At 34.9% G+C, this 23328-nt stretch overlaps 1 protein-coding gene across 1 annotated transcript in view; it reads left to right on the plus strand.

Annotated features, from left to right (window-relative positions):
• The window catches only part of CCDC178 (coiled-coil domain containing 178), a 483946-nt gene that overhangs the window by 155961 nt on the left and 304657 nt on the right, over positions 1-23328 (plus strand). The window contains exons 14-17 of the mRNA XM_073006503.1: positions 899-1082; positions 19491-19553; positions 21439-21600; positions 23167-23280. Of these exons, the coding sequence (XP_072862604.1) occupies positions 899-1082; positions 19491-19553; positions 21439-21600; positions 23167-23280 (523 nt within the window). The remainder of the gene's footprint in view (positions 1-898; positions 1083-19490; positions 19554-21438; positions 21601-23166; positions 23281-23328) is intronic.

Genomic DNA, 23328 nt, shown 5'->3' on the forward strand with positions numbered 1-23328 from the left:
ACCACATTCTGAGAGTGAAGCCTAGGAATCTGTGACTTTCAAGGCTCTCCCTGTGATTTTTACATATATACAAGCTTTAGATACTGCTCCAGATAAGATCTGTAGTTTGCTTTCTGGTTGCATGTTAGAATCACATGGGGTGCTTAAAAATAGTGACGCTGGAGCTTTACCCCAGATTGATTGTATATTATTATAAGCCTAGTAATCCATCCAGAATTTTTGGAAGCACACAATTTTATTAAATGCTTTGCAGGTTATTATAATGTGGAGTTAGTGTTGAGAACCATTGCTTTATTCAAGTAGTTCTCAACAGGGATGATTTTGTACCTTCAGGGGATTTTTGGCAGTGACTGGAGACATTTTTGGCTGCTGCAACTGAGACAGTGCTGCTGGCATCTAGTGGGAGATGCTGCAGAATATCTTACAACACACAGGACATCCCCCCTACAAAAAGAATTGTGCCACCACAAATGTCAATAATATTGAAGTTGAGAAAGTTTGCTGTCTTATATGCTTTGGTTTTTGTTTAGGCTTTTCCATTGAACATATTCTCCAGTAAAAACACCTTCATGGAATTCACAAATTGAAATGGAAAGGAGTATAAAAGGGATTTTGAATATTCAAAAAACCAAGCACCTGGATTCCCCAAGCCGTTCTTATTGATGCTCTTATGCTTCTGAAATTGGAAACAGCCTGACAATTAGGGGTAACCATCAGAAGCAGCAGAATAAATGGAGTCCTAGGACACATGTTCCGTCTTCAAGTTTTAGCTAATTATCCCGCAATTTTGTATTTTTGACAACATAAAATATGATCTTATTCCTTTTTGCTGTTATTAAATATGTTTGTCTCACTATATACTCAATAATCATATTAATATTTTGCTTTACTTTTACAGTATAAGGAAAAAATCACAATATGAATCTGAAATAAAATCTTTGACCATGATGAAGTTAAAGAATGAGAAACATCTCAAGAGCATCTATAGGGAGGCTTATCGCATTGGTACTGTTTTCCACCTAACCAAACACAAGACAGATGAAATGGAAGATAAAATAGCAGAAGTGAGAAGAAAGTTCAAGGTTGTGTATCTTTGTGTTCCTCTTACTCATGATGAAAAAAGAGTAATTTACCTGAATTGTATTGATTTAATCTTGATAATTAGATTTTAATTTAAGGGTTAATAGTCTTTTCAAAAACTCACTTCTTATAAATGAGAAGAAAACCACCTCTCTCCAAAGGCTCAGCTTGAATAGAAGAGGATGAGGGCTCAGTGTAGTTAATCCACAATTGTTTCCACTTTCTGCTATTGTCAACCATAAACTACTTGGAGCACCAGGAGTGTGGTGCTCAGTTCAGCTTTATTGTATATATCTAACACATAATAATGTCTGCCTATAGTAGGAAGAAGGGATTCTGAGAGGTGTTTGTCTACCTTATGTAATGTGAGAATAGAAAGTACCTCTAGTAGGCCTATGAGTTGTTGAATTCTAGAGTACCTGGAAATCTGTAGACTACATTTCTGCAGGAATAATTGCTCACATGCTTCAAACCCACTCCTAAGTGAGAGATGTATTGGATAGCAGCTCTCTGCCATTTGTGGTAGAGGCTTTGTATTAGTCCGTTCTCATGCTGCTGTGAAGAAATACCTAAGACTTAGTAATTTATAAGGAAAAGAGGTTTAATTGACTCAGTTCTGCATGGCTGGGGAGGCCTCAGGAAACTTACAATTATGGCAGAAGGCACCTCTTCACAAGGTGGCAGGAATGAGAATGAGAGCCAAGCAAATGGGGAATCCCCTTATAAAACCATCAAATCATGTGAGAACTTACTCACTATCATGAGAATAGCACGGGAGAACTGCCTCATGATTCAATTATCTACACCTGGTCCCACCCTTGACATGTGGGGATTATTACAATTCAAGGTGTGATTTGGGTATGGATACAAAGCCAAACCATATCAGACTTGCAAAGTCCACCCCACTTTACTGCACCTGCAGGGCCACTTCAACAGGCTGATTTCATCCGTCTCAGACACATACATGTCTCTTGTCTTTGCCATTTTCTTATTAAAGACTTATAAGCAAAAAAAAAAAAAAAAAAAACTGGAAAATAGACAGTCTGTACACCATTTCCAACATCTGTTGCTAGCATTATGATCAATGAATACTTTCCTTTTTGATATCTAAATTTAAGATGTGTAAATGTTTCTGTACTGAAAGATTGGGGTGTTTTTCCCACATTGAATCCAGCTGTTCAGTTGACCTACGTCTTTCCTAATGGGTGTTGAATGGGTTAATCTTATCTTCTATGATATAAGTTAGTAAGCAAAGTAAACATGCATAGAAAAAATTAAAATGCAAGGCATACGATTCTATGGTTTAGCATATACAATAGTATTGTAGATGTTTATAATTTTTAAAATAATATCAATATATTTCTATATAGTGGTCAGTTAATTTTTTTCTTTGAGGATATCAATAAAGATACCATCATCCACTTACTTGGCCATTTAACCATTTACTTTAATTTTTCTAATTGACTCAAAACCTTTGTCATCTTTCACATATTTTCCCCATGGATGTCACAAACTACATTTAATTCTTCAAACATATTGCCTCATTTATCTGAGGTACTCACTTATGAAAGAGATGTTGCACTGGATTATTTATTTTTCTAATTTTTTTGATACCATAAAATGGAACTTACAGATTCAGTGCAAGTTTGATGTGACTCTACTGTAATTGCTTTGCCAACCCAAAATACAGTGCCCCCTTTTCTGTTATTTTTAATTTTATTTTTTAAATTGACATATAATAATTGTAGATGTTTATTGGATACATAGTGATATTGCCATACATGTAGAATATAGTGATCAGATTAGGGTAATTAACATATCCATCATCTCAAACATTGATCATTTCTTTGTGTTGGAAATATTCAATATCATCTTTCTAGCTATTTGAAAATGTGTATTATTCTTAACCATAGTGATCCTACAGTGGTATGGAACACAAGAACTTATTCCTTCTATCTAGCCATCATTTAGTATCCTTTAAAAAATCTCTGTCTCCTACTTCTTCCAACCCACCCCACTTTTCAGTATTTTCCATTCTACTTTTTACTTTTGTGAGGTCAATTGTGGTTAGTTTTCACATATGAATGAGATTATGTAGTATTTAACTTTCTATTCCTGAGTTACTTCACTTAACATAATGTCCTCCAGTTCCATCCGTGTTTCTGAAAATGACAGGATTTCATTCTTTCTTATGGCTGAATAATATTCCATTGTGTATATATACCGCTTTTTGTTATCCATTTATCTGTTGTTGAACACCTAATTTGATTCCATATCTTGGCTATTGTGAATAGTGCCACAATAAAACAGGGGGATACAGATGTCTCTTCAATATATGAATTTCCGTTGGATAAACAATAGTGGGATCGCAGGATGATACAGTACTCCTATTTGTAGTTTTTGAGGAACCTCTGTCCTGCTGTCCATAGTGTCTGTACTGATTTTAATTCCTACCAACAGTATATGAATTCTCTTTTTTCCATATCTCACCAATGTTTGTTATTTTTTCATATTTTTATACTACCCATCCTAGCTGGAGTTTGATGATACAGTTGTGGTTTTGATTTGCATTTCTCTGGTAATTAGTAATGTTTAACTTTTTTTCTTGCATTTGTTAGTAATTTGTATGTTTTTTTTTTTTTTGAAAAATATCTGTTCAGATCATTTGCCCATTTTAAATCAGATTTTTTTTTTTTTTTTTTTTTTTTTTGGCTGTTGAGATGTTTGAGTTCCTTGTGTATCTGGATATTAATCCCCTGTTGAATGAATAGATTATAAATCTTTTCTCTGGTTCTTTAGGTGTTATTTTCACTCTGTTGACTATTCCCTTTGCTGTGCAGAAAGGTTTTAGTTAAATATAATGTAATTTGTTTATTTTTGTTTTTGTTGCCTGTGCTTTTGAGGTCTTAGGAATAATATCTTTTCTTGGGCCAATGTTCTGAAGCATTTATCCTATGTTTTCTCCTAGGAGTTTTGTAGTTTGGGGTCTTACAGTTAGGTCTTCGACCAATTTGGAACTGATTTTTGTATAGAGGGTCTCGTTTCATTCTTCTGCAGGTGAATATCCAGTTTTCCTAGCATCATTTATTGAAGCAACTGTCCTTTCCCAATGTAGGTTCTTGGTGCCTTTGTCAAAAATCAGTTGGCTGTTGATATGTGAATTAATTTCTGGATTTTCTGTTCTGTTTAACTGGTCTATGTGACTGTTTTTTTGCCAGTACCTTGCTATCTTTGACCACAGCTTTGTAGTGAATTTTGAAGTCTGGTAGTATAATGCCTACAGCTTTGATCTTTTTGCTTAGGAATGTTTTGGTAATTTGAAGTCTTTTAGGGTTCCATATACATTTTAAGATTATTTTTTCTCTTTCTATTAAGAAATAGAATTTTTATAGGAATTGCATTGAATCTGTAGGTTGATTTGAGTAGTATGGTTAACATACTATTTTAACAATATTGTTTATCAATTTTTAACAATATTAATTTTAACAATATTAATTTTTCCAATCCATGAACATTGGATGTTTTTCCATTATGTTTGTATCTACTTCATTTTCTTTTCTCAATGTTTCATAGATTTCCTTGTAAAAGTATTTCACCTCATTAGTTAAATTTATTCTTAGGTATTTTATTTTTATTTTTTTGTAGCTATTGTAATTAGGATTGCCATCTCATTTTTTTTCAGCTAGTTCATTGTTCATGTATAAAGATGCTACTGAATTTTCATATTGACTTTGTATGTCACAACTTTAAGGAATTTATCAGTTCTACAATTTTTTTGATAGAGTCTCTCTCTCTCTACACACACACACACAGACAATCATATAATCTGCAAAGAGGGTCAATTTGATTTTCTTCTTTTCAATTTGGATGCCTTTGTTTATTTTTCTTGCCCAATTGCTCTGACTAGGACTTCTAGTGGTATGTTGAATGAGACTGGTAAGAGTGGGCATGCTTGTCTTGTTCTAGTTCCTAGAGGAAAGACTTTTAGCTTTTCCTCACTCAGTATGATGTTAGTTGTGGGTTTGTCATATATGGACTTTATTGTGTTGAGATATTTTCCTTCTGTACCTAATTTGTTATGAGGTTTTACCATGAAGAGATGGTGAATTTTATCAAATGCTTTTTCTGCATCTATTAAGATAACCATGTCCTTTCTTCTGCTGATGTATGTATCACGTTTATTGATTTACATGTGTTGAACCATACTTTCATTCCTGGATAAATTTCACTTGATTATGGTGTAATACCTTTTTGGTGTGTTGTTGGATTTCAGTTTGCTAGTATTCTGTTTAAGTTTTTGCCTCTATTTTCATACATATTGGCCTGTAGTTTTAATTTTTTGTTTTCCTCATCTGTATTTGATAGTGAGGTTATGCTGGCCTCATAGAATGACCTAGGCAGAATTTTCTCTGCCTTAATTTTGTGGAATAGTTTCAGAAGAAATTGTATCAATTCTGCTTTAACGGTTAGTGGAATTCAGCAGTGAAGACATCTAGTCCTGAACTTTTCTCTGTTGGAATACTTTGTAGAACTGATTCAATCTTGTTACTTATTATTGTCCTGCTTACCTTTTCTATTTCTTCTTGGTTCAATATGGGTAGATTGTATGTATCCGTTTCCTCTAGGTTTTCAAATTTATTAGCATATAACTGTTCATTGACATTTGTAATGATCCGTTTTATTTCTGTTGTATCTATTTTGATGTTTCCATTTTGTTTCTGATTGTATTCATTTATGTCTTCTCTCTTTCTTTTTCTTAGTCTAGCTGTTTCTCAGTTTTATTTTCTCAAAACATCAACCTTTTATTCCATTGATTTTTTTGTACTATATTTTTAGTCTCAATTTCACTTATTTCTGCTTTCATCTTCATTTATTTCCTTCTAACTTTGGTTTTGTTTTGCTCTTGCTGTTTTAGTTTCTTGAGATCATTATGTTTTTATTTCAAATCTTTCTATGTAGTGTATGCATGTAGTGTTATAAACTTGACTGTTAAAACTGCTTTTGCTGTGACCCATAAATGTTGACATATATTTCTATTTTTATTTGTTTCAATGAATTTTTTAATTTTATTCTTAACTTCCTTTAACCATTGGTTTTTCAGAAGCATATTGTTTAAATGTCATGCATTTGTATAGTTTTAATCTTCTACTTATTATCAATTTCTAGTTTTCTTATAAGTGGTCAGAGAAGATACTTGATATAATTTTCATTTTAATTTTGAAAATGTTTTAAGATTTTTTGTGTCTAAACATATGGTTAATCCTGGAGAATGCTTCATGTGCTAATGAAAAGAATGTATTCTGCAGCTGTTCAGTGAAATGTTCTCTAAATACTGAAATAGCTCTAAACGTTCTCTAAATATCCATTAGGTCCATTTGGTCAATGGTGCTATTTAGATCCCATATTTCTTTGTTGGGTTTTTGTCTAAGTGGTCTGTTCAGTGCTGAGAGTGGGGTGTTAACATCTACAACTATCAGTGTATTAGATCAATCTCTCTTTAGATCTAATAATAGTTGCTTTATGTATCTGGGTGCTCTGGCATTAGGTATATATGTGTGTGTATGTGTTTACAAATTTTCTCTTATTGAATTAATCTTTTTTAGTATATGTTTTCCTTTGTCTCTTTTTACAGTTTTTCATTTGAAGTCTGATTTGGCTGATATAAGTACAGCTATTCTTACTCACTTTTGGTTTCTGTTTGTGTGAAATCTTTTTTTTTTTTTTTTTTTTAATTACATCACTTTCAGTCTATGTGTCATTACAGGTTAATGAAGTGAGTTTCCTGTAGGCAGCATATAGTTGGGTCTTTTTTAGTCAATTCAATTGGTCTATATCTTTTAAATGAGGAATTTAATTTGTTTATTTTCAAGGTTATTATTGATAAATGAGGACTTAAACCTGTCATGCCAGTGATTGTTTTCTGGTTGTTTTATATGTCCTTTGTTCCTTACTTCATCTCTTACTGTTTATTTTTGTGAATGGGTGGTTTTCTGTAGTAATAAGGTTTGACTCTTTTCTCTTTCTCCTGTGTATATTGGCTCTGCCATTGAGTTTTATAGTTTTGCGTGTTTTCCTGATAGTTACTGTTTTTTCACCACCTGATGAAAAACCTATTGGGCATTTCTTTTAAGGACTATCTAGTGGTGATGAATTTCCTTAAGTTTTCCTTTCTGTAGAATACGTTCTCATTTTTGAATGATAGTTTTGCTGGGTAGAATATTCTTAGCTAGCAGTTTTTTCTTTCAACCTTTTGAATATACCATCCCATTATCTCCTGATTTGTAAGGTTTCTGCTGGCAAATCCACTGTTAGTCTTATAACAAATTCTTATATGTGACGATGTTTTCTCTTGCTGTTTTTAAATTTGTTCTGTCTTTGACTTTGGACAATGTGACTGTAATGTGCCTAAGACATGACCTGTTTATGTTGAATCTATCTGGCATTCTTTGAGCTTCCTAGATCTAGATGTCCATCTCTCTCTCATGACTTTAGAAGCGTTCACTTATTATTTCATTAAATGTGTTTTCTACATATTTCTATTTTCTTCTTCTGGAATGCCCATAATACAACTGTATGTTCATTTATGCTGTCTCATTAATGGTGTCATTCTTTTTATTTTTTTTTCCTCTGCCCTGTTATTTCAAAGGACTTGTCTTCAGATTCATAAATTCTGCCTCCTTCTTGTACTAGTCTATTATTGAAGCTCTTGATTCTATTTTTTTTATTTCATTTACCAAATTATTCAGCTCTAGTTTTCTACCTTTTGTTTGGTTCTTTTTCAGTAATATCTATATATTTGTTGGATTTCTCATTCAAATCATAAATTGTTTCCTGATTTTATTGAACCATCTTTATTGTCCTGTATCTCCCTGAGTTTCCTTATGATTATTATTTTGAATTCTTTTTCTGGCATTTTGTATATTTCTTTATTATTGGGATATGTTACTGGATAATTACTGTCTTCCTTTGAAGGTGTCATTTTTCCTTGCTTTTTCATGTTTATTGTTTCCTTATGTTGGTATCTGTGCATCTGGTGGGACAGTGGCTCTTCCAATTTTATGGAGTACGATATGTAGGGAAACTTACTCATGTTGATGAGTCTTGGGGTATCAGTTTTTTAGAGTTTGTTGTATTTAGTCCCAGGTAGATACAGTAATGTAGTCTCTATGTAGTTTCTTCAGCTGTAATGTCACTATGCTAGTCTCACTTGCCTAAGCTAAGAGAATTTGTGGTGGTATGACTTTGCTAAGAGTGGACTCACTGGGCTGTTTCTCAGATCAGGGATACATGTGTACACATGATGGGTCAGCTAACTTAGGGTCTGGCTCACTGGGGTTGAGGCCACAGGGCTGTTACTCTGCCTGGAAGCATGGGCATGTAGTTCCTCAACTGCCTTCAGGTGTGTCTTCAGGGCAACCCATGTTTTTTTGTTTTGTTTTGTTTTCAGGCCTGGGACCAGGCTCACAGCCGCTTGGCCAGCCTGGAGGCATGTCTGCCAGGGGTGGCCTGTGGGACTGTTTCTCATACCCAGCACATGGCCATATGGTTTCCTCACTGGCCTGGAGTTGTGTTTGCTAGAGGTGGCCCATGGTGTTGTTTCTCAGGCCTAGAACATGGGCATACAGATGCTTGGTTGGTATGGGGGCATTTCAGCCAGGGGAGGCTCATAAGGCTGTTTATCAAGTCCCAGACGTGGGCACAAAGCTGATCAGCTGGCCTGGCAGCATGTTTTCTGTGGAAGCCCATGGAGCTGTTTCTCAAGCCTCCGACATGGCTGTATGGTTTCTTGGCTGGCCTAGGGGCAGGCCAACTGTTTATTGGCTCAGGGACCTTTCCTACTCAGGGGTGGACATGCACCAGTTTGGCTGGTTCAAGGGTGGGTTCGCCCTGGGTGGGACTCAGATCCTTTCCTAAATGGAAGTGCTGGGGGTGGAGGGGTTGGTTTCCATGATGTGCAGGACCAGAGTCACAGCCAATCCTAACCCAGGGTCCACACAGCTAGGGTTGTAGAGTGTAGCCACTGGGCTTGGAATGAAGATGGAGCACCATTGCTGCAGAGGTGCAGTGGTTACTGGCCTCCAGAGAAGGGTGCACTCTAGAGGTGGCTCTGGTATCAAGACAGTGCTGTGCTGCAGCAGCTTGGCTCACAGGAGGTGAGTGGGGTTGGGGGAGTGCATAAGTTGTTCTTCTAATTTGAAGCAATGCAACAGTGTAAATTTTCAGCAGCTCTCCAAACTGGGCTCGTGACTTATGAGGACTGTGGAATTCTCTTGTAGTAAATACTGTAGGCATTTACAATGGCAGTGGGGACTGATGAGGTTCTTCTGTTTACCTTTTTCCTGCAAAGGGAAGTTTCCCCTAGTTTTGGGCCCATCTGATTTAGGCAAGGGAGATGGGGCTGCAGAGGCCAGGTGCCTTCATGCTGCTCTCTTGGACTTCCAATTACCACAGTTGTCTCTCCCTCCCCGTTCTACTCCAGCATTCTCTCTTTGACACTACATTCAAATCTTCACTATTTATTTGTTGCTTTGGTTCTTTTGGGGGTGCGGATGAACTCCAGGCACTTCTAGTGAGCCATCTCATTGACGTCACCCTTCCTTTCTCTCTTTATTCATGCAAGATTAAAGAAAGTATTCATCATGTTGTTTTCTTACCTCATGGGAGCTGATTGATCACTGGAAAGAAGCAACAGAAAGAAACTGATCCACTTGAGAAACCATTCCCAATGGTTAATCACCTTTGCTAATTTCTGAGCCTGAATATATATGGCATTAAAAACTTCTATAATATACACATCCATATCTGCTTCAGAGTTCAAAATAAATTCAAAATAAATTTCTAGATTTTCCTTAGATAATTCAGGTTTATAGTAATTCAAGTTTGTAATTTTTGCCTGTGTAATGACCCTATTATCTTTCATGGACTGATTCATGAAAATCTTTAGAACACTCTAATTCTGAGAATTATGTTTTCCTTTTAAGTAAATTTCTATATTTGTTGAGCCTGGCCTGAAATTAATCTTTAATCCATCAACTAGAAATTAATTACAGCAATATCACTTCTAGGTTACCCTAAAAATAGCCTTTTGAAACTCTAGAGGTAGAATTTATGAATTATGTTCTCTCAAGTTAATGCATCTGTAAAATACCAGATAAGTTTTAGGCAGTCTTAGAGTAGAAGCAATCCTGAACAAGAAGGATGTCTAGCACTTTCTCTAATTTTTTTATGAATGATTTGTCCCAATTTTTCCATATTTTCAATTCTAATAACTGACCTATTCAGAAAAGAGGTGTTTGGCCAAGTGTCAGGATAAAATTAGCCAATTGGGATAGGGAATAAGTCAATTTAATAGTAATATGTATTCAATTATAGTGTTGATGGAATGAACAGAAAACCATCTAGAACTGTCTAAAGAATATGACTTTGCAACCAAAAATTTTGAGAGCTTTCACCAGTTAAGTACTTCCCAGCACTCCAGTTGAAAGCTTCTATGCAAGCTGCATAATCTTGAAGTGTTTTTTGCTTGAATATAATGGAAATCTGGTGGAAAAGTAAGAACATCTGGTCACTCTGGTTCCAGGTTAGAATCATAGTGCTAGAACTAAGTGGAAACTTAGTAAAAAGGAAGGAATAAAGTAGACATAAAGAGTTTTCTTCAGGCCAATTTTATGAAAAAACCCTTATACATGCTAATTAATTTAACGTTCACAAAACTGTGCAATTGTTATTAACACATTCATTTGGGGTGTAAAGGGGTTTTCCCAAGGTAAGCTTTTAGGTAACTGTGTGGAATTTAGGGACCAGGATATCTCATGCTGGTCTTGGTAGAGTCGTAAGACATTACACTTACATTCTGACCAAAAAAGATTCAGTTAAGCTGAAAGCTTCAAAATAATCATACGGGGGGTGGGGGAGGTCATTTTTAATGCTAGAAAAAGACAATGTGTTAAGTTCTTAGAAACTTCCAGTCCACAGTAATCTGGTGCATAACTTTAGAAGTCCATGACTTGCCTTGAGTGCTTTTTCAGATATTTCAGCTAATCTCAAACTGTTCTTTATATTCTCAAGACCTCCTTTCAACTACTATTTGTTCAACTCTGAGACAAGGTTTATACTCTCGTCCTTTGAGTAAAATAAAAGTCAGAACCTTCTCAAAAGTTTCTTGGAGGGCATAATTTCTGCTAGTACTTAGAGCATCTTTAGTTCAATCAACAGAACAAAAGAGCTGCAATAAACTAAAGTTTGATTTATGCACCATGCAACTTCTATAATAATTCCAGACAAGACTGATAATATTTTTAAGTAGTTATAAAATGAACATTCTATTCATTAATTTTTATCCCAAAGGATTTATGCCTTATAGCATGTCAAATCTGGAGCATATTACTCTTGTCCCACATGTAATAGCTTTTATTGAGTTATGAATTGCTATCACATCCTTGGTTTTTAATGAAGATTGGTAAAAGTAATAGCCAAGATTGACCATCGCTTCTTGGTTTTTCAAACTAATAAGGGAGTTAGTCATATTGTCAATATGCTCAAAAAAACCTACAAAAGTAATTGACCTTAGATTTCTGAACTAAAAAAAGCTAATTTTTCTTGATAAAATTGTATTTCTTTTTAATTAATAATTAAGAGTTCCCTACACTTTCTTATTTCTCTCTGAGTTAAGCAGCTTAGAAGCTCAGTTATTTATGCTGAACATTTCTAGGATAATCACTTCCTTATCTCTCTCTGTTCCATAATTATAACTTTGATCTGGTATTTTTTGCTTGTTTCATTGGTCTTCATTTACTAAGATTCTTTTCCACTCCATTCATATGCAGAATACTTTGCCAAAATTAAATGAAAAGGAAGCTGCTATTAATCATAATATTGGGAATGTCTAATCGGTATTAGTGGGAAATGATTGCCAGGAAAAAGGAAAGGAGAATACAAGGAAAACGGAAATAGTGTGAATGTACAGCAGGATTAAAGTCCCACAGTGGCTGCTAGGTAACCCATCAAGCATCAGAAAAGTTCATTTTTCCTGATACATTTGAGGGAGTAAATAAACATGGAAAATGTGATAGAAGTAAACCATTGAACATTTATGGATCTTGATGGTAGAAAACATTTGAGAATATAATAAAACTTTATTTGGTTTGCTGTAAATATCATATGGGAACATAATTTCCTTCTCCATTCTACTGGGTTAGCGCTTTGCTTGTCAGAAATTAGATGGCAAGTTGACTCTTCAGTATTTCCATTTAATTATCTGAACTTTGTTTCTACTTTTCTTCTTCCTGTTCCAAAGGAAATGTGGTTCAGTTGAAAGAGTATGGACTTTAGAGTCAGATGTTTCTTAATTCAAATCCGGTTATGCTAAGTATTTGCTCTAAGAATATTAAAAATATGCTTAACTTTTCTTAGTCTAGGTTTCTCATCTCTTAAATAAATGTAACAATATCTATATGGTACCTTTGGGTGATAAATACATAATGTTGTGTATAAAACATTCAGCCTCGAGCCTGACAAATAATAAATTCTTAAAGGTATTAGGGATAAGTAGCATAAAAATGCTCCTATAGCATGGGGCTACCTTTGTTGTTCAGGGTAAAAAAACAAATCTTTAACAACTTACCTACATATTTTACTCTTAAGTCTGTCTCCCAGTAATTGTGATAAATGCTTGGGTTCTAAATAACACATTGAACATAATGATAGTTATTTGTTGAGTACCTAATATGAGTGATGCCTTAAGCATATTACTTTATATACATTTTCTTCTTTTACCTCCCATACTTGTTTTATGAAAAAAAGTGTTATCCCTATTTTATATATATATAAACTGATATTTGATACTGGTAAAGATATTTTGCTATAACAACTTGTATGTGCTCAAGTATCCAATTCAGTATAAATTAGAGCTTTCCTGGAAAGCAATTCATCAATAGATGTAAAGAACCTAACATTCATAATCTGTAACTCAGTAGCATTATTTCTAAAAATACAACTTTAAAGAAGTAACCAAGAGCAAAGCCAACAGACATGCAGGTTTAAGGATGTTTATTAACAGTTAACGTAACAGCCACTGAAAACATGGTTCATGAGGTCAACAATAATTGTTTATTTTGTATACACTGCTGCATTCCAGTGCTTAAACAGTGCTTATGCAGATACTCAGTAAATGTTTATGGAAACCATGAATATATACTAACAACATATAATAGGAAAATTAAAATATACAGATTTCTCAATAATAGAATAATGTTTAAATCCATGAGTATTAAGATAAATTATAAATTCATTTAATGTAGAATTTTTAAAAATTAATGAGACTTCTGCTTCTGTAGTAGATGAAAAAGATCTTGTTAGACTGACTTTACCAGATATAATAACTTTAAGTTCAGGACCTAAAAAAGAAATGACCAAAAAGTCAAAATGCATATCTGTGGATTTGAATATTTGTATTATTTCTTTTTGTAATTTAAAAAATTTCACCAAAAACACGTATACTTTCATACAAAAAGAAAGATAAAATAGTGTCATGTCCTATTTTCAGATAGACCCAATTTGGACAGCCACCTATACTTTCTGTTAGGGTCCTGGCCACCAAAATGTATCCTAATAATGCACAACCATAGCCAGAGATACCTGGTCCTACTAATTCAGTCCAGCCCATAGTCACTTAAACATATCTCAACTTTTGCTTTAAGATTGTAATTTTTTAAAGTATCCATCTTCCTTTCCTGACCTCAAACCTTACATAACGTAAATTCTCTAACTTTGCTCTTAGTGCTTCTCTGTCATTGGAAATTAAAATGATGCCATTTCTTTGATTCTGATGTTAGATCTGTTTATGTAGATCTTTGCTCCCTTTTTCTCTTTGAACGTGGGTTTCCGGACTCAGCATTGACAGTTCATCCTTTCAGCTGTCTTTTGTCCTAGTACTGGAGTCTATTCCAGCAGTGTAGCTCTCTGCTGCCACCTTCTGGTTTGTGACTGCTAAAACCAGGCTGCAGGTCAAAGGTGACTTTTAATGTGCCCTCTTTCCAGCTTCTGAGATATTGTCACTTCCTTTGCTCCAGCCTTCTTCCAAGCTCTTCAAAGTGATCCTTTGATCTCTTTTATTCTTTTTCTCCAAAACCAGAATTGAGTCGTTGTGACAGAGACCTTATGACCTGCAAAGCTTAAAATATTTACTATCTGGCCCTTTACAAAAAAAGTTTGCCAACTCTGTTCTAAAGAACACAGGAATAGCCAACGTAGGCAGCAGCCAGTGCCTGGAGGGCTGAGAGAAAGCACCCTAAGAAGGAACAAGCATGGAAGAGGCTGCCGTCTCCCAAGCAGAGTGAAGCTTTATTGGAGAGGGTATGGTTGTGTCTCAACACAGGGTTCAGCAGCAGCCATCTGCGAGTTGCTGGAGAGACTTGATGGAGGTGGAATGGAGTTTGTGGGCAGAGAACCTCCCCACACACCAGCTGGTGGCAGTTCTGCAGGAGGATGGAGAAAATAACAACGGTCCACTGGAACAACGAACCAGGACACAGGGCCCCTTGCTGCTGCAACTCTGCCTGCCTGTCCCCTGCCCTCTGTTGATTTTGCCTAGCTTTCCTCCAAAAGTAAAACTGCAAAAGGAAACCGCTCACAGGATCCAGCTCCGTTATCACAGATCAGAGTTAAAAACAGATTTGGAGCTAAGAGGCAATAATTAGATAATGAGCACAAATGCATAATCTGTACATGCAAATTTCTCTAATTCAATTGGTTGGTATATGTCATTGAGCCCCATGCGTTGTATTTATCTGTTATAACTTTTGAGTCCCTTTAAATTTTAAAAAGTCTCTACATTTTTTTTTTAAAATAGTTTTTCACTACATTACATTTTTAAGGGTCTAGGCCAGTTACTTTGCAGGATTTCTCTCAATATGGATTTATCTTTTTGTTTCTTCATAATTAGATACAAGTTAAACACCTCTGGGAGGAATATTACGTAATTATAATAGTATAATATTGTGTCCACAAGCACATGGTCTATGTTTGTTTCATTATTAGTGATAATAAGTTTGATCAGTTGGTTAAAGGTATGGTCAAGAAATGTATTCATTTCCCAATTGTAATTAATAAGTAATCAATTGAGTGATATTTAAGAATACGTGGCTATTTTTTTCCAACACATTTTACCCAGTGGATTTAGATTCTATCCGTGATCCTTAGTAGAATCTGTTCTTGAAACAGTTGCTAAGTGGCAATTTTTCTGGGCTTTCATTCCCTTTACAATGAATCGGCAAAAATTTGAAGAACTTGAACGTTTAGCACAAGCTGGGCCACAGGCTATGCTTCTGGAGAAGGCAGCCTTCCTTCTGTGCTTTTTCAGGTATTTATATTTTAGGAATATATGTTGCACGCAATCCTAGGTCAGAATCAACCTTGCTGTCTTTTCTACCACCTCTCCCATCTCTCCACATCTCAGGAAAAACGTATCAAAGGCATTGCTGTATCATCCATCTCAAAGATGCCATATATAAATGTGACTGTGACATTCTAATGGGCCCTGAGCTTCTCCTCATATAAAGATATTTAAGAAAACAACATATTTTTGATTTGAAACAATCTGGAACTTTTACAGTTTAATTCCCAGCCTAGAGATCAAAAGCAAGCTTGTTCGTTAATCATAAACCCATTCGCTCAATGAATTATTCATTTAGCAAATATTATATAGCAGACAAAGTGCTAGCAGCCAGGGAGATAGAGGAGGGAGCTTACTGTGAAGAGCTGTAGAATGTGTCCAAGCTCTGGTAGCAGGCAGTCCTGGTGCTGATACATGTTTGAAGACTGGTTCTGTGATAAATTCCATGACCTTAGACCTCAATTTTATCATATTTGAAAGGGGATAATAGCTATTTCACTAATGGATATGATAATTCACACACACACACACACACACTCTCACACACAGCCTCTGAGTTAATATGGTTCCACTTACAGTTTTTCAACTTTGCCATGGTGTGAAAATGGTGCATATTCAGTGGAGACCATCCTTTGAGCACTCATACAGCCATTCTGTTTTTACCTCTCAGTATGGCATTCAATAAATTACATGAGCTATTCAACACATTATTATAAAATAGCCTTGGGTTAGAGGATTTTGCCCAATAGGCAATCAGTATTTCACTAAGCAGACCACACTACAGTTTTTGTGATATTTTTCCTCTTGGTAATTTCAACTCATTTAACCCTGGCTTTTTCTCAGCAGCTACATAATTCATGTTGAATAATGAAAGTTAGTATCTCCCCAGGAGCTCATAAGTTTCTAGCAGATTCCATTTTAGAGCCAACAATGGCATCACTAGCTAATTGGAACCCTTTCACCCAAAGTCTTGGTTCTTCAATCTCAGCTATAGGTGGCTAAGATTTAGAATTCAAAGAGATGTCCCACTGGCCTGGAAAGCCTCGTGTTAAAAGAGGCCCTACAAGAAAAGGGGCACATGAGAGTCAGAAGGCTCTACATTAAATATTCCTATAACTCTGAGGGTTCCTGCGTATCTGGGTGTCACTGAGATGCCCTCTGTCAGATTGTGTAAATTAGTATCTTGGTTCCCTCAATTGCCAGCTTTGTGTGCTTGATCAATTTATGTAATCTTTCTGTGTCAGTTTTCCTGTGTTCTAAAAGGACAATCATAACTATTTTATGGATTTCATTGTGAAGTTAAGACAGGATAATTCTATGCAGAAATCATATAATATATCTTAGCCATCATTACTAGGAGCAGTACAAATGGTAGTTTTATCACTGAGGGAACTCATGGCATTTATATTGTTTGGTGAATGTAACTGCCCAGATTCTGCTTCAGGAATCATCTCAGTCACTTTGCTTAAGGTCATTCCCATTTCTGAGGTAGCTCACATTTAATGACCAATAAAAATAGAATAATAGCCTTGCCACCTTAGTCCAACTTGGGGCAAATGTGATGGTCCATTCTTGCCCGTGGTTTGCTGAGGGGTTGATCAAGGTTGTTGTTGGGGGTCTACTGCAGCTCAGCCTATGTCTCTGTCCAATCCTGCTTCATTCCTCTCCCGTCCACAGGAGTAGATTCCAAATATTCTCCCTAGTAAGTATCCTATACGCTAAACTTCACTCTAGAGTCTGCTTTACAGGGAACGATGCCTGTGATAATAGGATGGGAAAACAAATCCCCTCTCTCAGATGTTGGACTCTGTAATCTAAGACCTTCGACCATCAGAGCTCTTCCTATATCAGTCTTTGGGGTACTCTATGGTGTTCTGGAAATATTCAGTAGTTCTTCCAGAAACTGTCTAGCCTCTTGGCATTTTCCCAGTGCTTTCGGTAGACTGTTTCCTGTAAGGAGGACAGTATTATAGGAAGGCCTTGAGCATCTGCCTGGAAACACTCTGTGTGGCATTGGGTCTTGTATGCAAGTGGCAGGCCAGCCAGTGATAAATACTCTCTCTCCTGGTGACTGGTCATTTAACCTGGTTGTCTGGATCACAGAGGTTTGGGGGCATGGTAGAAAACAGAACTTGGAAAAGTTCTTTAGGTGCTAGACAGAAGCTCCAGATGTTTTGCCCATGCAGCATACAAATTTGTCCACTGGTAACAGGCTAAGTTGGTTTTGTATAGATACACAGATTTCAAATGTAGTATCTTCCTTCTTTTCAGAGAAATACAAGTGTCTTATTCTTGCAGCTTCAGACTTCTTATCTATTTAAATTTCTCATATACTGCCTGCAGTTCTTTGCAAGCCATATATCAACAAGTTCTTTTTGAACAATATTAATTTATCCAATTTAAGTGACTTGAATTCATTTCAGTCATAACTTGCTTTCTCACTAGTTGACAATTAAAAACACACACACAAAAAAAACTTCAAAGAATGAATGGATGAGTGAATATTAAGGAAACACAAATGAATCAATCCAGATTGTAACCAGAGTGATCTAAAACACACGCTTTGCTTACCATTCTTCACTAATTTTATTAATGTACCCGGAAGATTCTACGTAATCTAAGAGTTGTTTGTTTCTTCAGCTTCACCTCATTCACCAAGTCTTTTCTCCAACACGTGAAATCCAACAAAAGCACACATGCCCATACATACACAGTTTTCAATTAGTTTCAGACAAAGGTCAAATCTAGCTATTTTGGAATATGATATATTTTTCTCCAGTGTACAAAGCCATTTTAAATTTTGTCCCATTTCTCTTAAATAATAAACAAACGGAAAAAGTGTGCTGTATCTGCTATCATGTCAGAAGAGGTTGCTAATTTATTTTAAATTATCGAAATGTATTATTGTATAAATTCATTTTAGATGTAGATATATCCTTAAGTAAAATGATATATCAAAGTTACTGCTCTATTTGCCACCTTCATGTTTCCTTCTTTGGAATTATTCTTTTGCTTGGGGTGAACATAATTTTACTGGTTTGCTATATTGAGTAGAGGAAGTGTTAGAGCAGAGGACTTCTGGCTTGTTTCTTTGTATTGTCTCTATAGACCCTGGGATATGATGAGGGATTCAGTATTGAAGTAGAGGTATCAGACACATTTCTAAAATTTTATTCTTCCTCCTTGCAAAACTATATATATATATATGAGTGTGTATATATATATATGTGTATATATATACATATATATGAGTGTGTGTGTGTATATATATATGAGTGTGTGTGTGTGTATGTGTGTATACACACAACGCACACACAAACACACACATATCTTTTGAATCTGGAGGACAGCCTAAATCCCAGCCAACTCCTCCCTCAAATCAGGGGTTCCAAGATGTAATTTTAAGAGAGAAGGAACTTTATGAACTACTTCCAATTCTGGTTTTGTGTGATAATTTAAAGCAAGTCTATGAACAATTTACAACAATTTCTCCAGGTAGCAAAGAAAAGATTTTTCCAAATTTTTTTTCTCCACCAACTTTAAAGATATGATTAAAAAAACAAAAAAACGAAAACAAAAACAACAATGAATTGCTCTAGCCAAGTGGAGAGTCTGCTCTTATTTTGCACACTTCACACTTGACTTGCATCTGTCTTGTTTTGAAAGTTGATTGTGTTTATTCTAGAAAGTAATATTAAAAACAAACTGATAGTTTTTAAAAGGAGAAATTGATGACTACTTTGTTTCACTTTCTTATTACTTTGATTTTTTAAGTTTAGGACTATAAAATGCAAACTGAAAAGATTGAAATTCTGTAGTCTAATTCCTGGTGCTGTACTACTTCATTACTTTACCTCAAATAACACCAGGATTTTAAAAATACATATAATAAATTATAATTAATATTTTACTTTATATTGAAACATTAAAAAGGTATCTTATATTAGCAATTGTTTTTAAAAATGTTTTTGATGTTTTATGAAGAAAATCCTCATTTAAAAAATTTCCTAACATATAGGGTAGAGAAGAATTCCTGAAAAAACTCACTCGAGGTGAAGTGGCTGCTGGAATGGTGCTTCAGGTAATACTAATTTGATTTTAATATTTTATTCTTCCTTCAATTTGCATTTTATTTAGCATTTTAAATTTGCCTGTAATGAGGCATCTTGTCACTACTTGGTTTGCAAGCCAGCAGTTTTCTCTCCTTAGCTGATGACAGTTGCCCTCTGTGTACAACCAGCAGTGTCTGATCATGCATAAAGAAACTGACCTCCCATACCCATATCTCATTTTGTGGCTTAATGGGAATTTCTGCCAGTCTAGTAAAAGGGCAGTGGGATCTTATTTTTAAGTGTCTGACTCTTTAGTTTACTTTGTGATGATGTTATGTTTTCTTTACTCTTAGTGTCTTTCACTCGGATTTCTTTATTTAACCCTGAAAGAAAAATATGCTATGATACTTCCATATAAAGATTTTGAAAATAAAGCATGTAAGCTGGCAAAATAAATTTGAATTTTTAAAATCTTTACCACCTGCATATCCTTTGGAATCCAGATTGGGTTTTTTGATCCATGCCATGTTTCTAGAATCCCTCCCCTTTAGAAATACATACATATTTGAATTAGTATTATTATTATTAGAAAAAAAACAAGAGTGAAAATGGTTTCAGTGTTTTTGTTTGTTTGTTCATTTTTGTTTTTGTTTTTTTGAGATAGAGTCTTGCTCTGTTGCTAGGCTGGAGTGCAGTGGCGTGATCTTGGCTCACCACAATCTCCACCTCCCAGGTTCAAGTGATTCTCCTGCCTCAGCCTCCTGCATAGCTGGGATTACAAGCATGCACCACTGTGCCCGGCTAATTTTGTATTTTTAGTAGAGATGGGGTTTCTCCATTTTGGTCAGGCTGGTCTCAAACTCCTGACCTCAGGTGATCCTCCCACCTCAGCATCCCAAAATGCTGGGATTAAAGTCGTGAGCCACCGCGCCTGGCCCAAAAGAGATGATCTACACCTCTGCTTCTCGTTGAAGTAAACTAAATTTTGTAACTTTTTTTCTGTTATAAATTTGGCATTTTCAAACATAGAAGCAGTGTTTGCTTCTGTATGTTTCAAAACACTAAATTTCCTAATTTATTTCTATACATATGTTTTGTTTCTAAGTGTCTAACTGGAGAGACCTTTTTGTTTAATATTTTGTTACTAACTTCCTGTTAGTTGGTTTTGTCTTATATTGCAGGACTTGTATATATTCCACCATGTGGTGTTAGTGTGTTCTCTAACTTGGTGTTCTCCAATCCTTATGTAAGAATGATTGATTTTCACATTTTGGACTGGGAAATATTTTTTTAAATGTTTGATTTTTATTGTCTATTAAAGTGTTTCTCTCATTCATTCTAACAATAACTGTGCTCTCTTTAAATATATTACACTTGGCAAGATGTGGTGGCTCACACCTGTAATCCCAGCACTTTGGGAGACCAAGGCGGGTGGATTGCTTGAGGTCAGGAGTTCGAGACCAGCCTGGCCACATGGCGAAACCCCTTCTCTACTAAAAATACAAAAATTAGCTAGGCATGATTCATGCCTGTAATTCTAGTTACTGAGAAGGCTGAGGCAGAAGAATTGCTTGTATCTGGGATGTGGAGGTTGCAGCGAACAGAGATGATGCCACTGAACTCCAGGCTGGGTGACAGACTCTGCCTCAAAAAATGAAAAATATATACATTATATTATATTACATATTATATTATATATTATATATAATATATTACATATATTATATACATATATTATAAATAATATAATATATATGTAATATATGTATTACATTTGTATCTTTTTTATGGTGATATTTATTGTATTGTTTGATTTTCAAATAACAACAAATATTACTGCCTGTCACTGAATAAGAGGCTCAATAAATGTTTAAGTTAATAACTGAATGAATTATTTAAAATCTTTGCTGGCAGAAAAAACTGTATTCCATTTACGAAGTCCAGGCACTTGAGCGGAAAGAGCTTTTGAAAAATAGGGCAATATGTGCCATATCCCTGGCAGAACTACAGGAACCTGTGCTTCAACTGGAAGATGAAGCTGAAAGAATCAGAACTCTCTACAAAGAACATTCTGCTGTAAGCATTTAATTAATCCAAAAATTAATGTGCAGAAATATATATATGTTAGTAACTTACACATGTGATTTGACATTATTATTTGGAAAATTATGATTTCACATAGGAAAAGTATGGGCAAACTAAGTAACTGTTTCAGGACCACACAACTTGATCTGCAGTGAAACTCTATAGCAAGACCATTAATGCTATTATCTAGAACCCCATAGTCTTAGAGGGTACTTGGGAAAAGCAGGTTTCAAGTGCGTGAGTAGTGACTTATCTGGTGTGAACGTTCATTATGTTAAACCTAATTCAACGTCTTCAGTCCTTCTTAATGAAATGCTAAAGTTATGCTTATTTCCATATAAAATGTGAGGGATCTGGACATTTTCATGGTAAATTTTTGATGCATGTAGATGTTTAGACATCTAGGATGAAAAATAAAGCAAATGTTGATGAAATATTTTCTAAATTACATGTTTATGGCAGTAACTGATATCACTAGCCCTTCCCAAAGAAAAATTTCGTTGAAAAACATGTATTAATCCTGTCATTAGTCTTTTGGAGAACTAGAGGGTGTGGCAAGAGTTATACATTCTTGTCCTTCCCTGCAGGGAGGCCATACATATATTTATTTGAGCCATTTTGGCACCAGAACATTTTTCCTTTGCAAATAATAATGTAACTTTATATTTTTAGTCTTTGATAATTTTCAAAATGTGTTTATTTCTTAAAATTGTGATTTACAAAGTGTTTCTATTTTAAAAGTTTATTTTGAGCCTCAAAGTCTTCCTATGAAATAGGCAAAAGGGAGTTTACTGGTATCAAAGACTTGAGAAAACCTGTGCTTGAAGAGCCTGAGCGACATGTATAAGGTCACGAAGCATGGAAACAACAAATTCTGAGTACCACTCTATTTAGGGCTTCTAAATGCTATCATCATGCTCCTACAAAGAATGTATAACCAGTACAAACATCTAGTGGATAAGTGAGTTTAATGATGGCTCCACCTTACATTAATGATGGATATTTATTAATTGCACCAAAAGCCTAAGTGAGGTTGTCTGAGTACAATAATGAATTCCAGAAAAGATTAATGATTTTTGTTTCCTGTTATTTTATAACAGCCATAGTTTTACGTCTTCTTGTAGTTCAGTAATCATTTTTGGTTTGATTATATTTTAATAGTTAATAAATTATACGAATTAATAATTTAGCACACACTAAGGAAGAATAAGTTTTTATATACTTTTTGGTAGTGATTGCTTACTATTTGTATTTGGAGTTTTAGTTTTGATTAAAAGAAATATTATAACAAAAATTCATACTTTCTATGTAAGCTTATTTATTTTTGTTACTTAACTAAAATTTATTAGATTTTGGCTTTCTCATGTAATGCAAATAGAATATTGAGATTTTTGGATATTACAGTATATTTCTGTAATTCATGTGTGGTGGTTCTTTTCCTTTATTTGCCAAAATAAATGCTGTTGTTATTAAAATAGTCACTTTAGTATGATTTGGCCTAAATGAGGATAATTGGGTTGCAAATGCTGCACATCTTAATATCTGAATGTCCTCCAGGTACTTAATAATATACTTGATCAGAAAGATTTAATTAGAAGAAAAGTGGAAAAAGTAAAGAAAAAATTACGAAAAAAGGGGAAGAAAACACTTGATGCACTAATAGAAACTGAGGTAAGAATTTCAGTTCAAAATCTAATTTCGAATTTACAGCTTATGTAT

This window comes from Chlorocebus sabaeus, chromosome 18, assembly GCF_047675955.1.
Source record: "Chlorocebus sabaeus isolate Y175 chromosome 18, mChlSab1.0.hap1, whole genome shotgun sequence".
Taxonomy (NCBI): domain Eukaryota; kingdom Metazoa; phylum Chordata; class Mammalia; order Primates; family Cercopithecidae; genus Chlorocebus; species Chlorocebus sabaeus.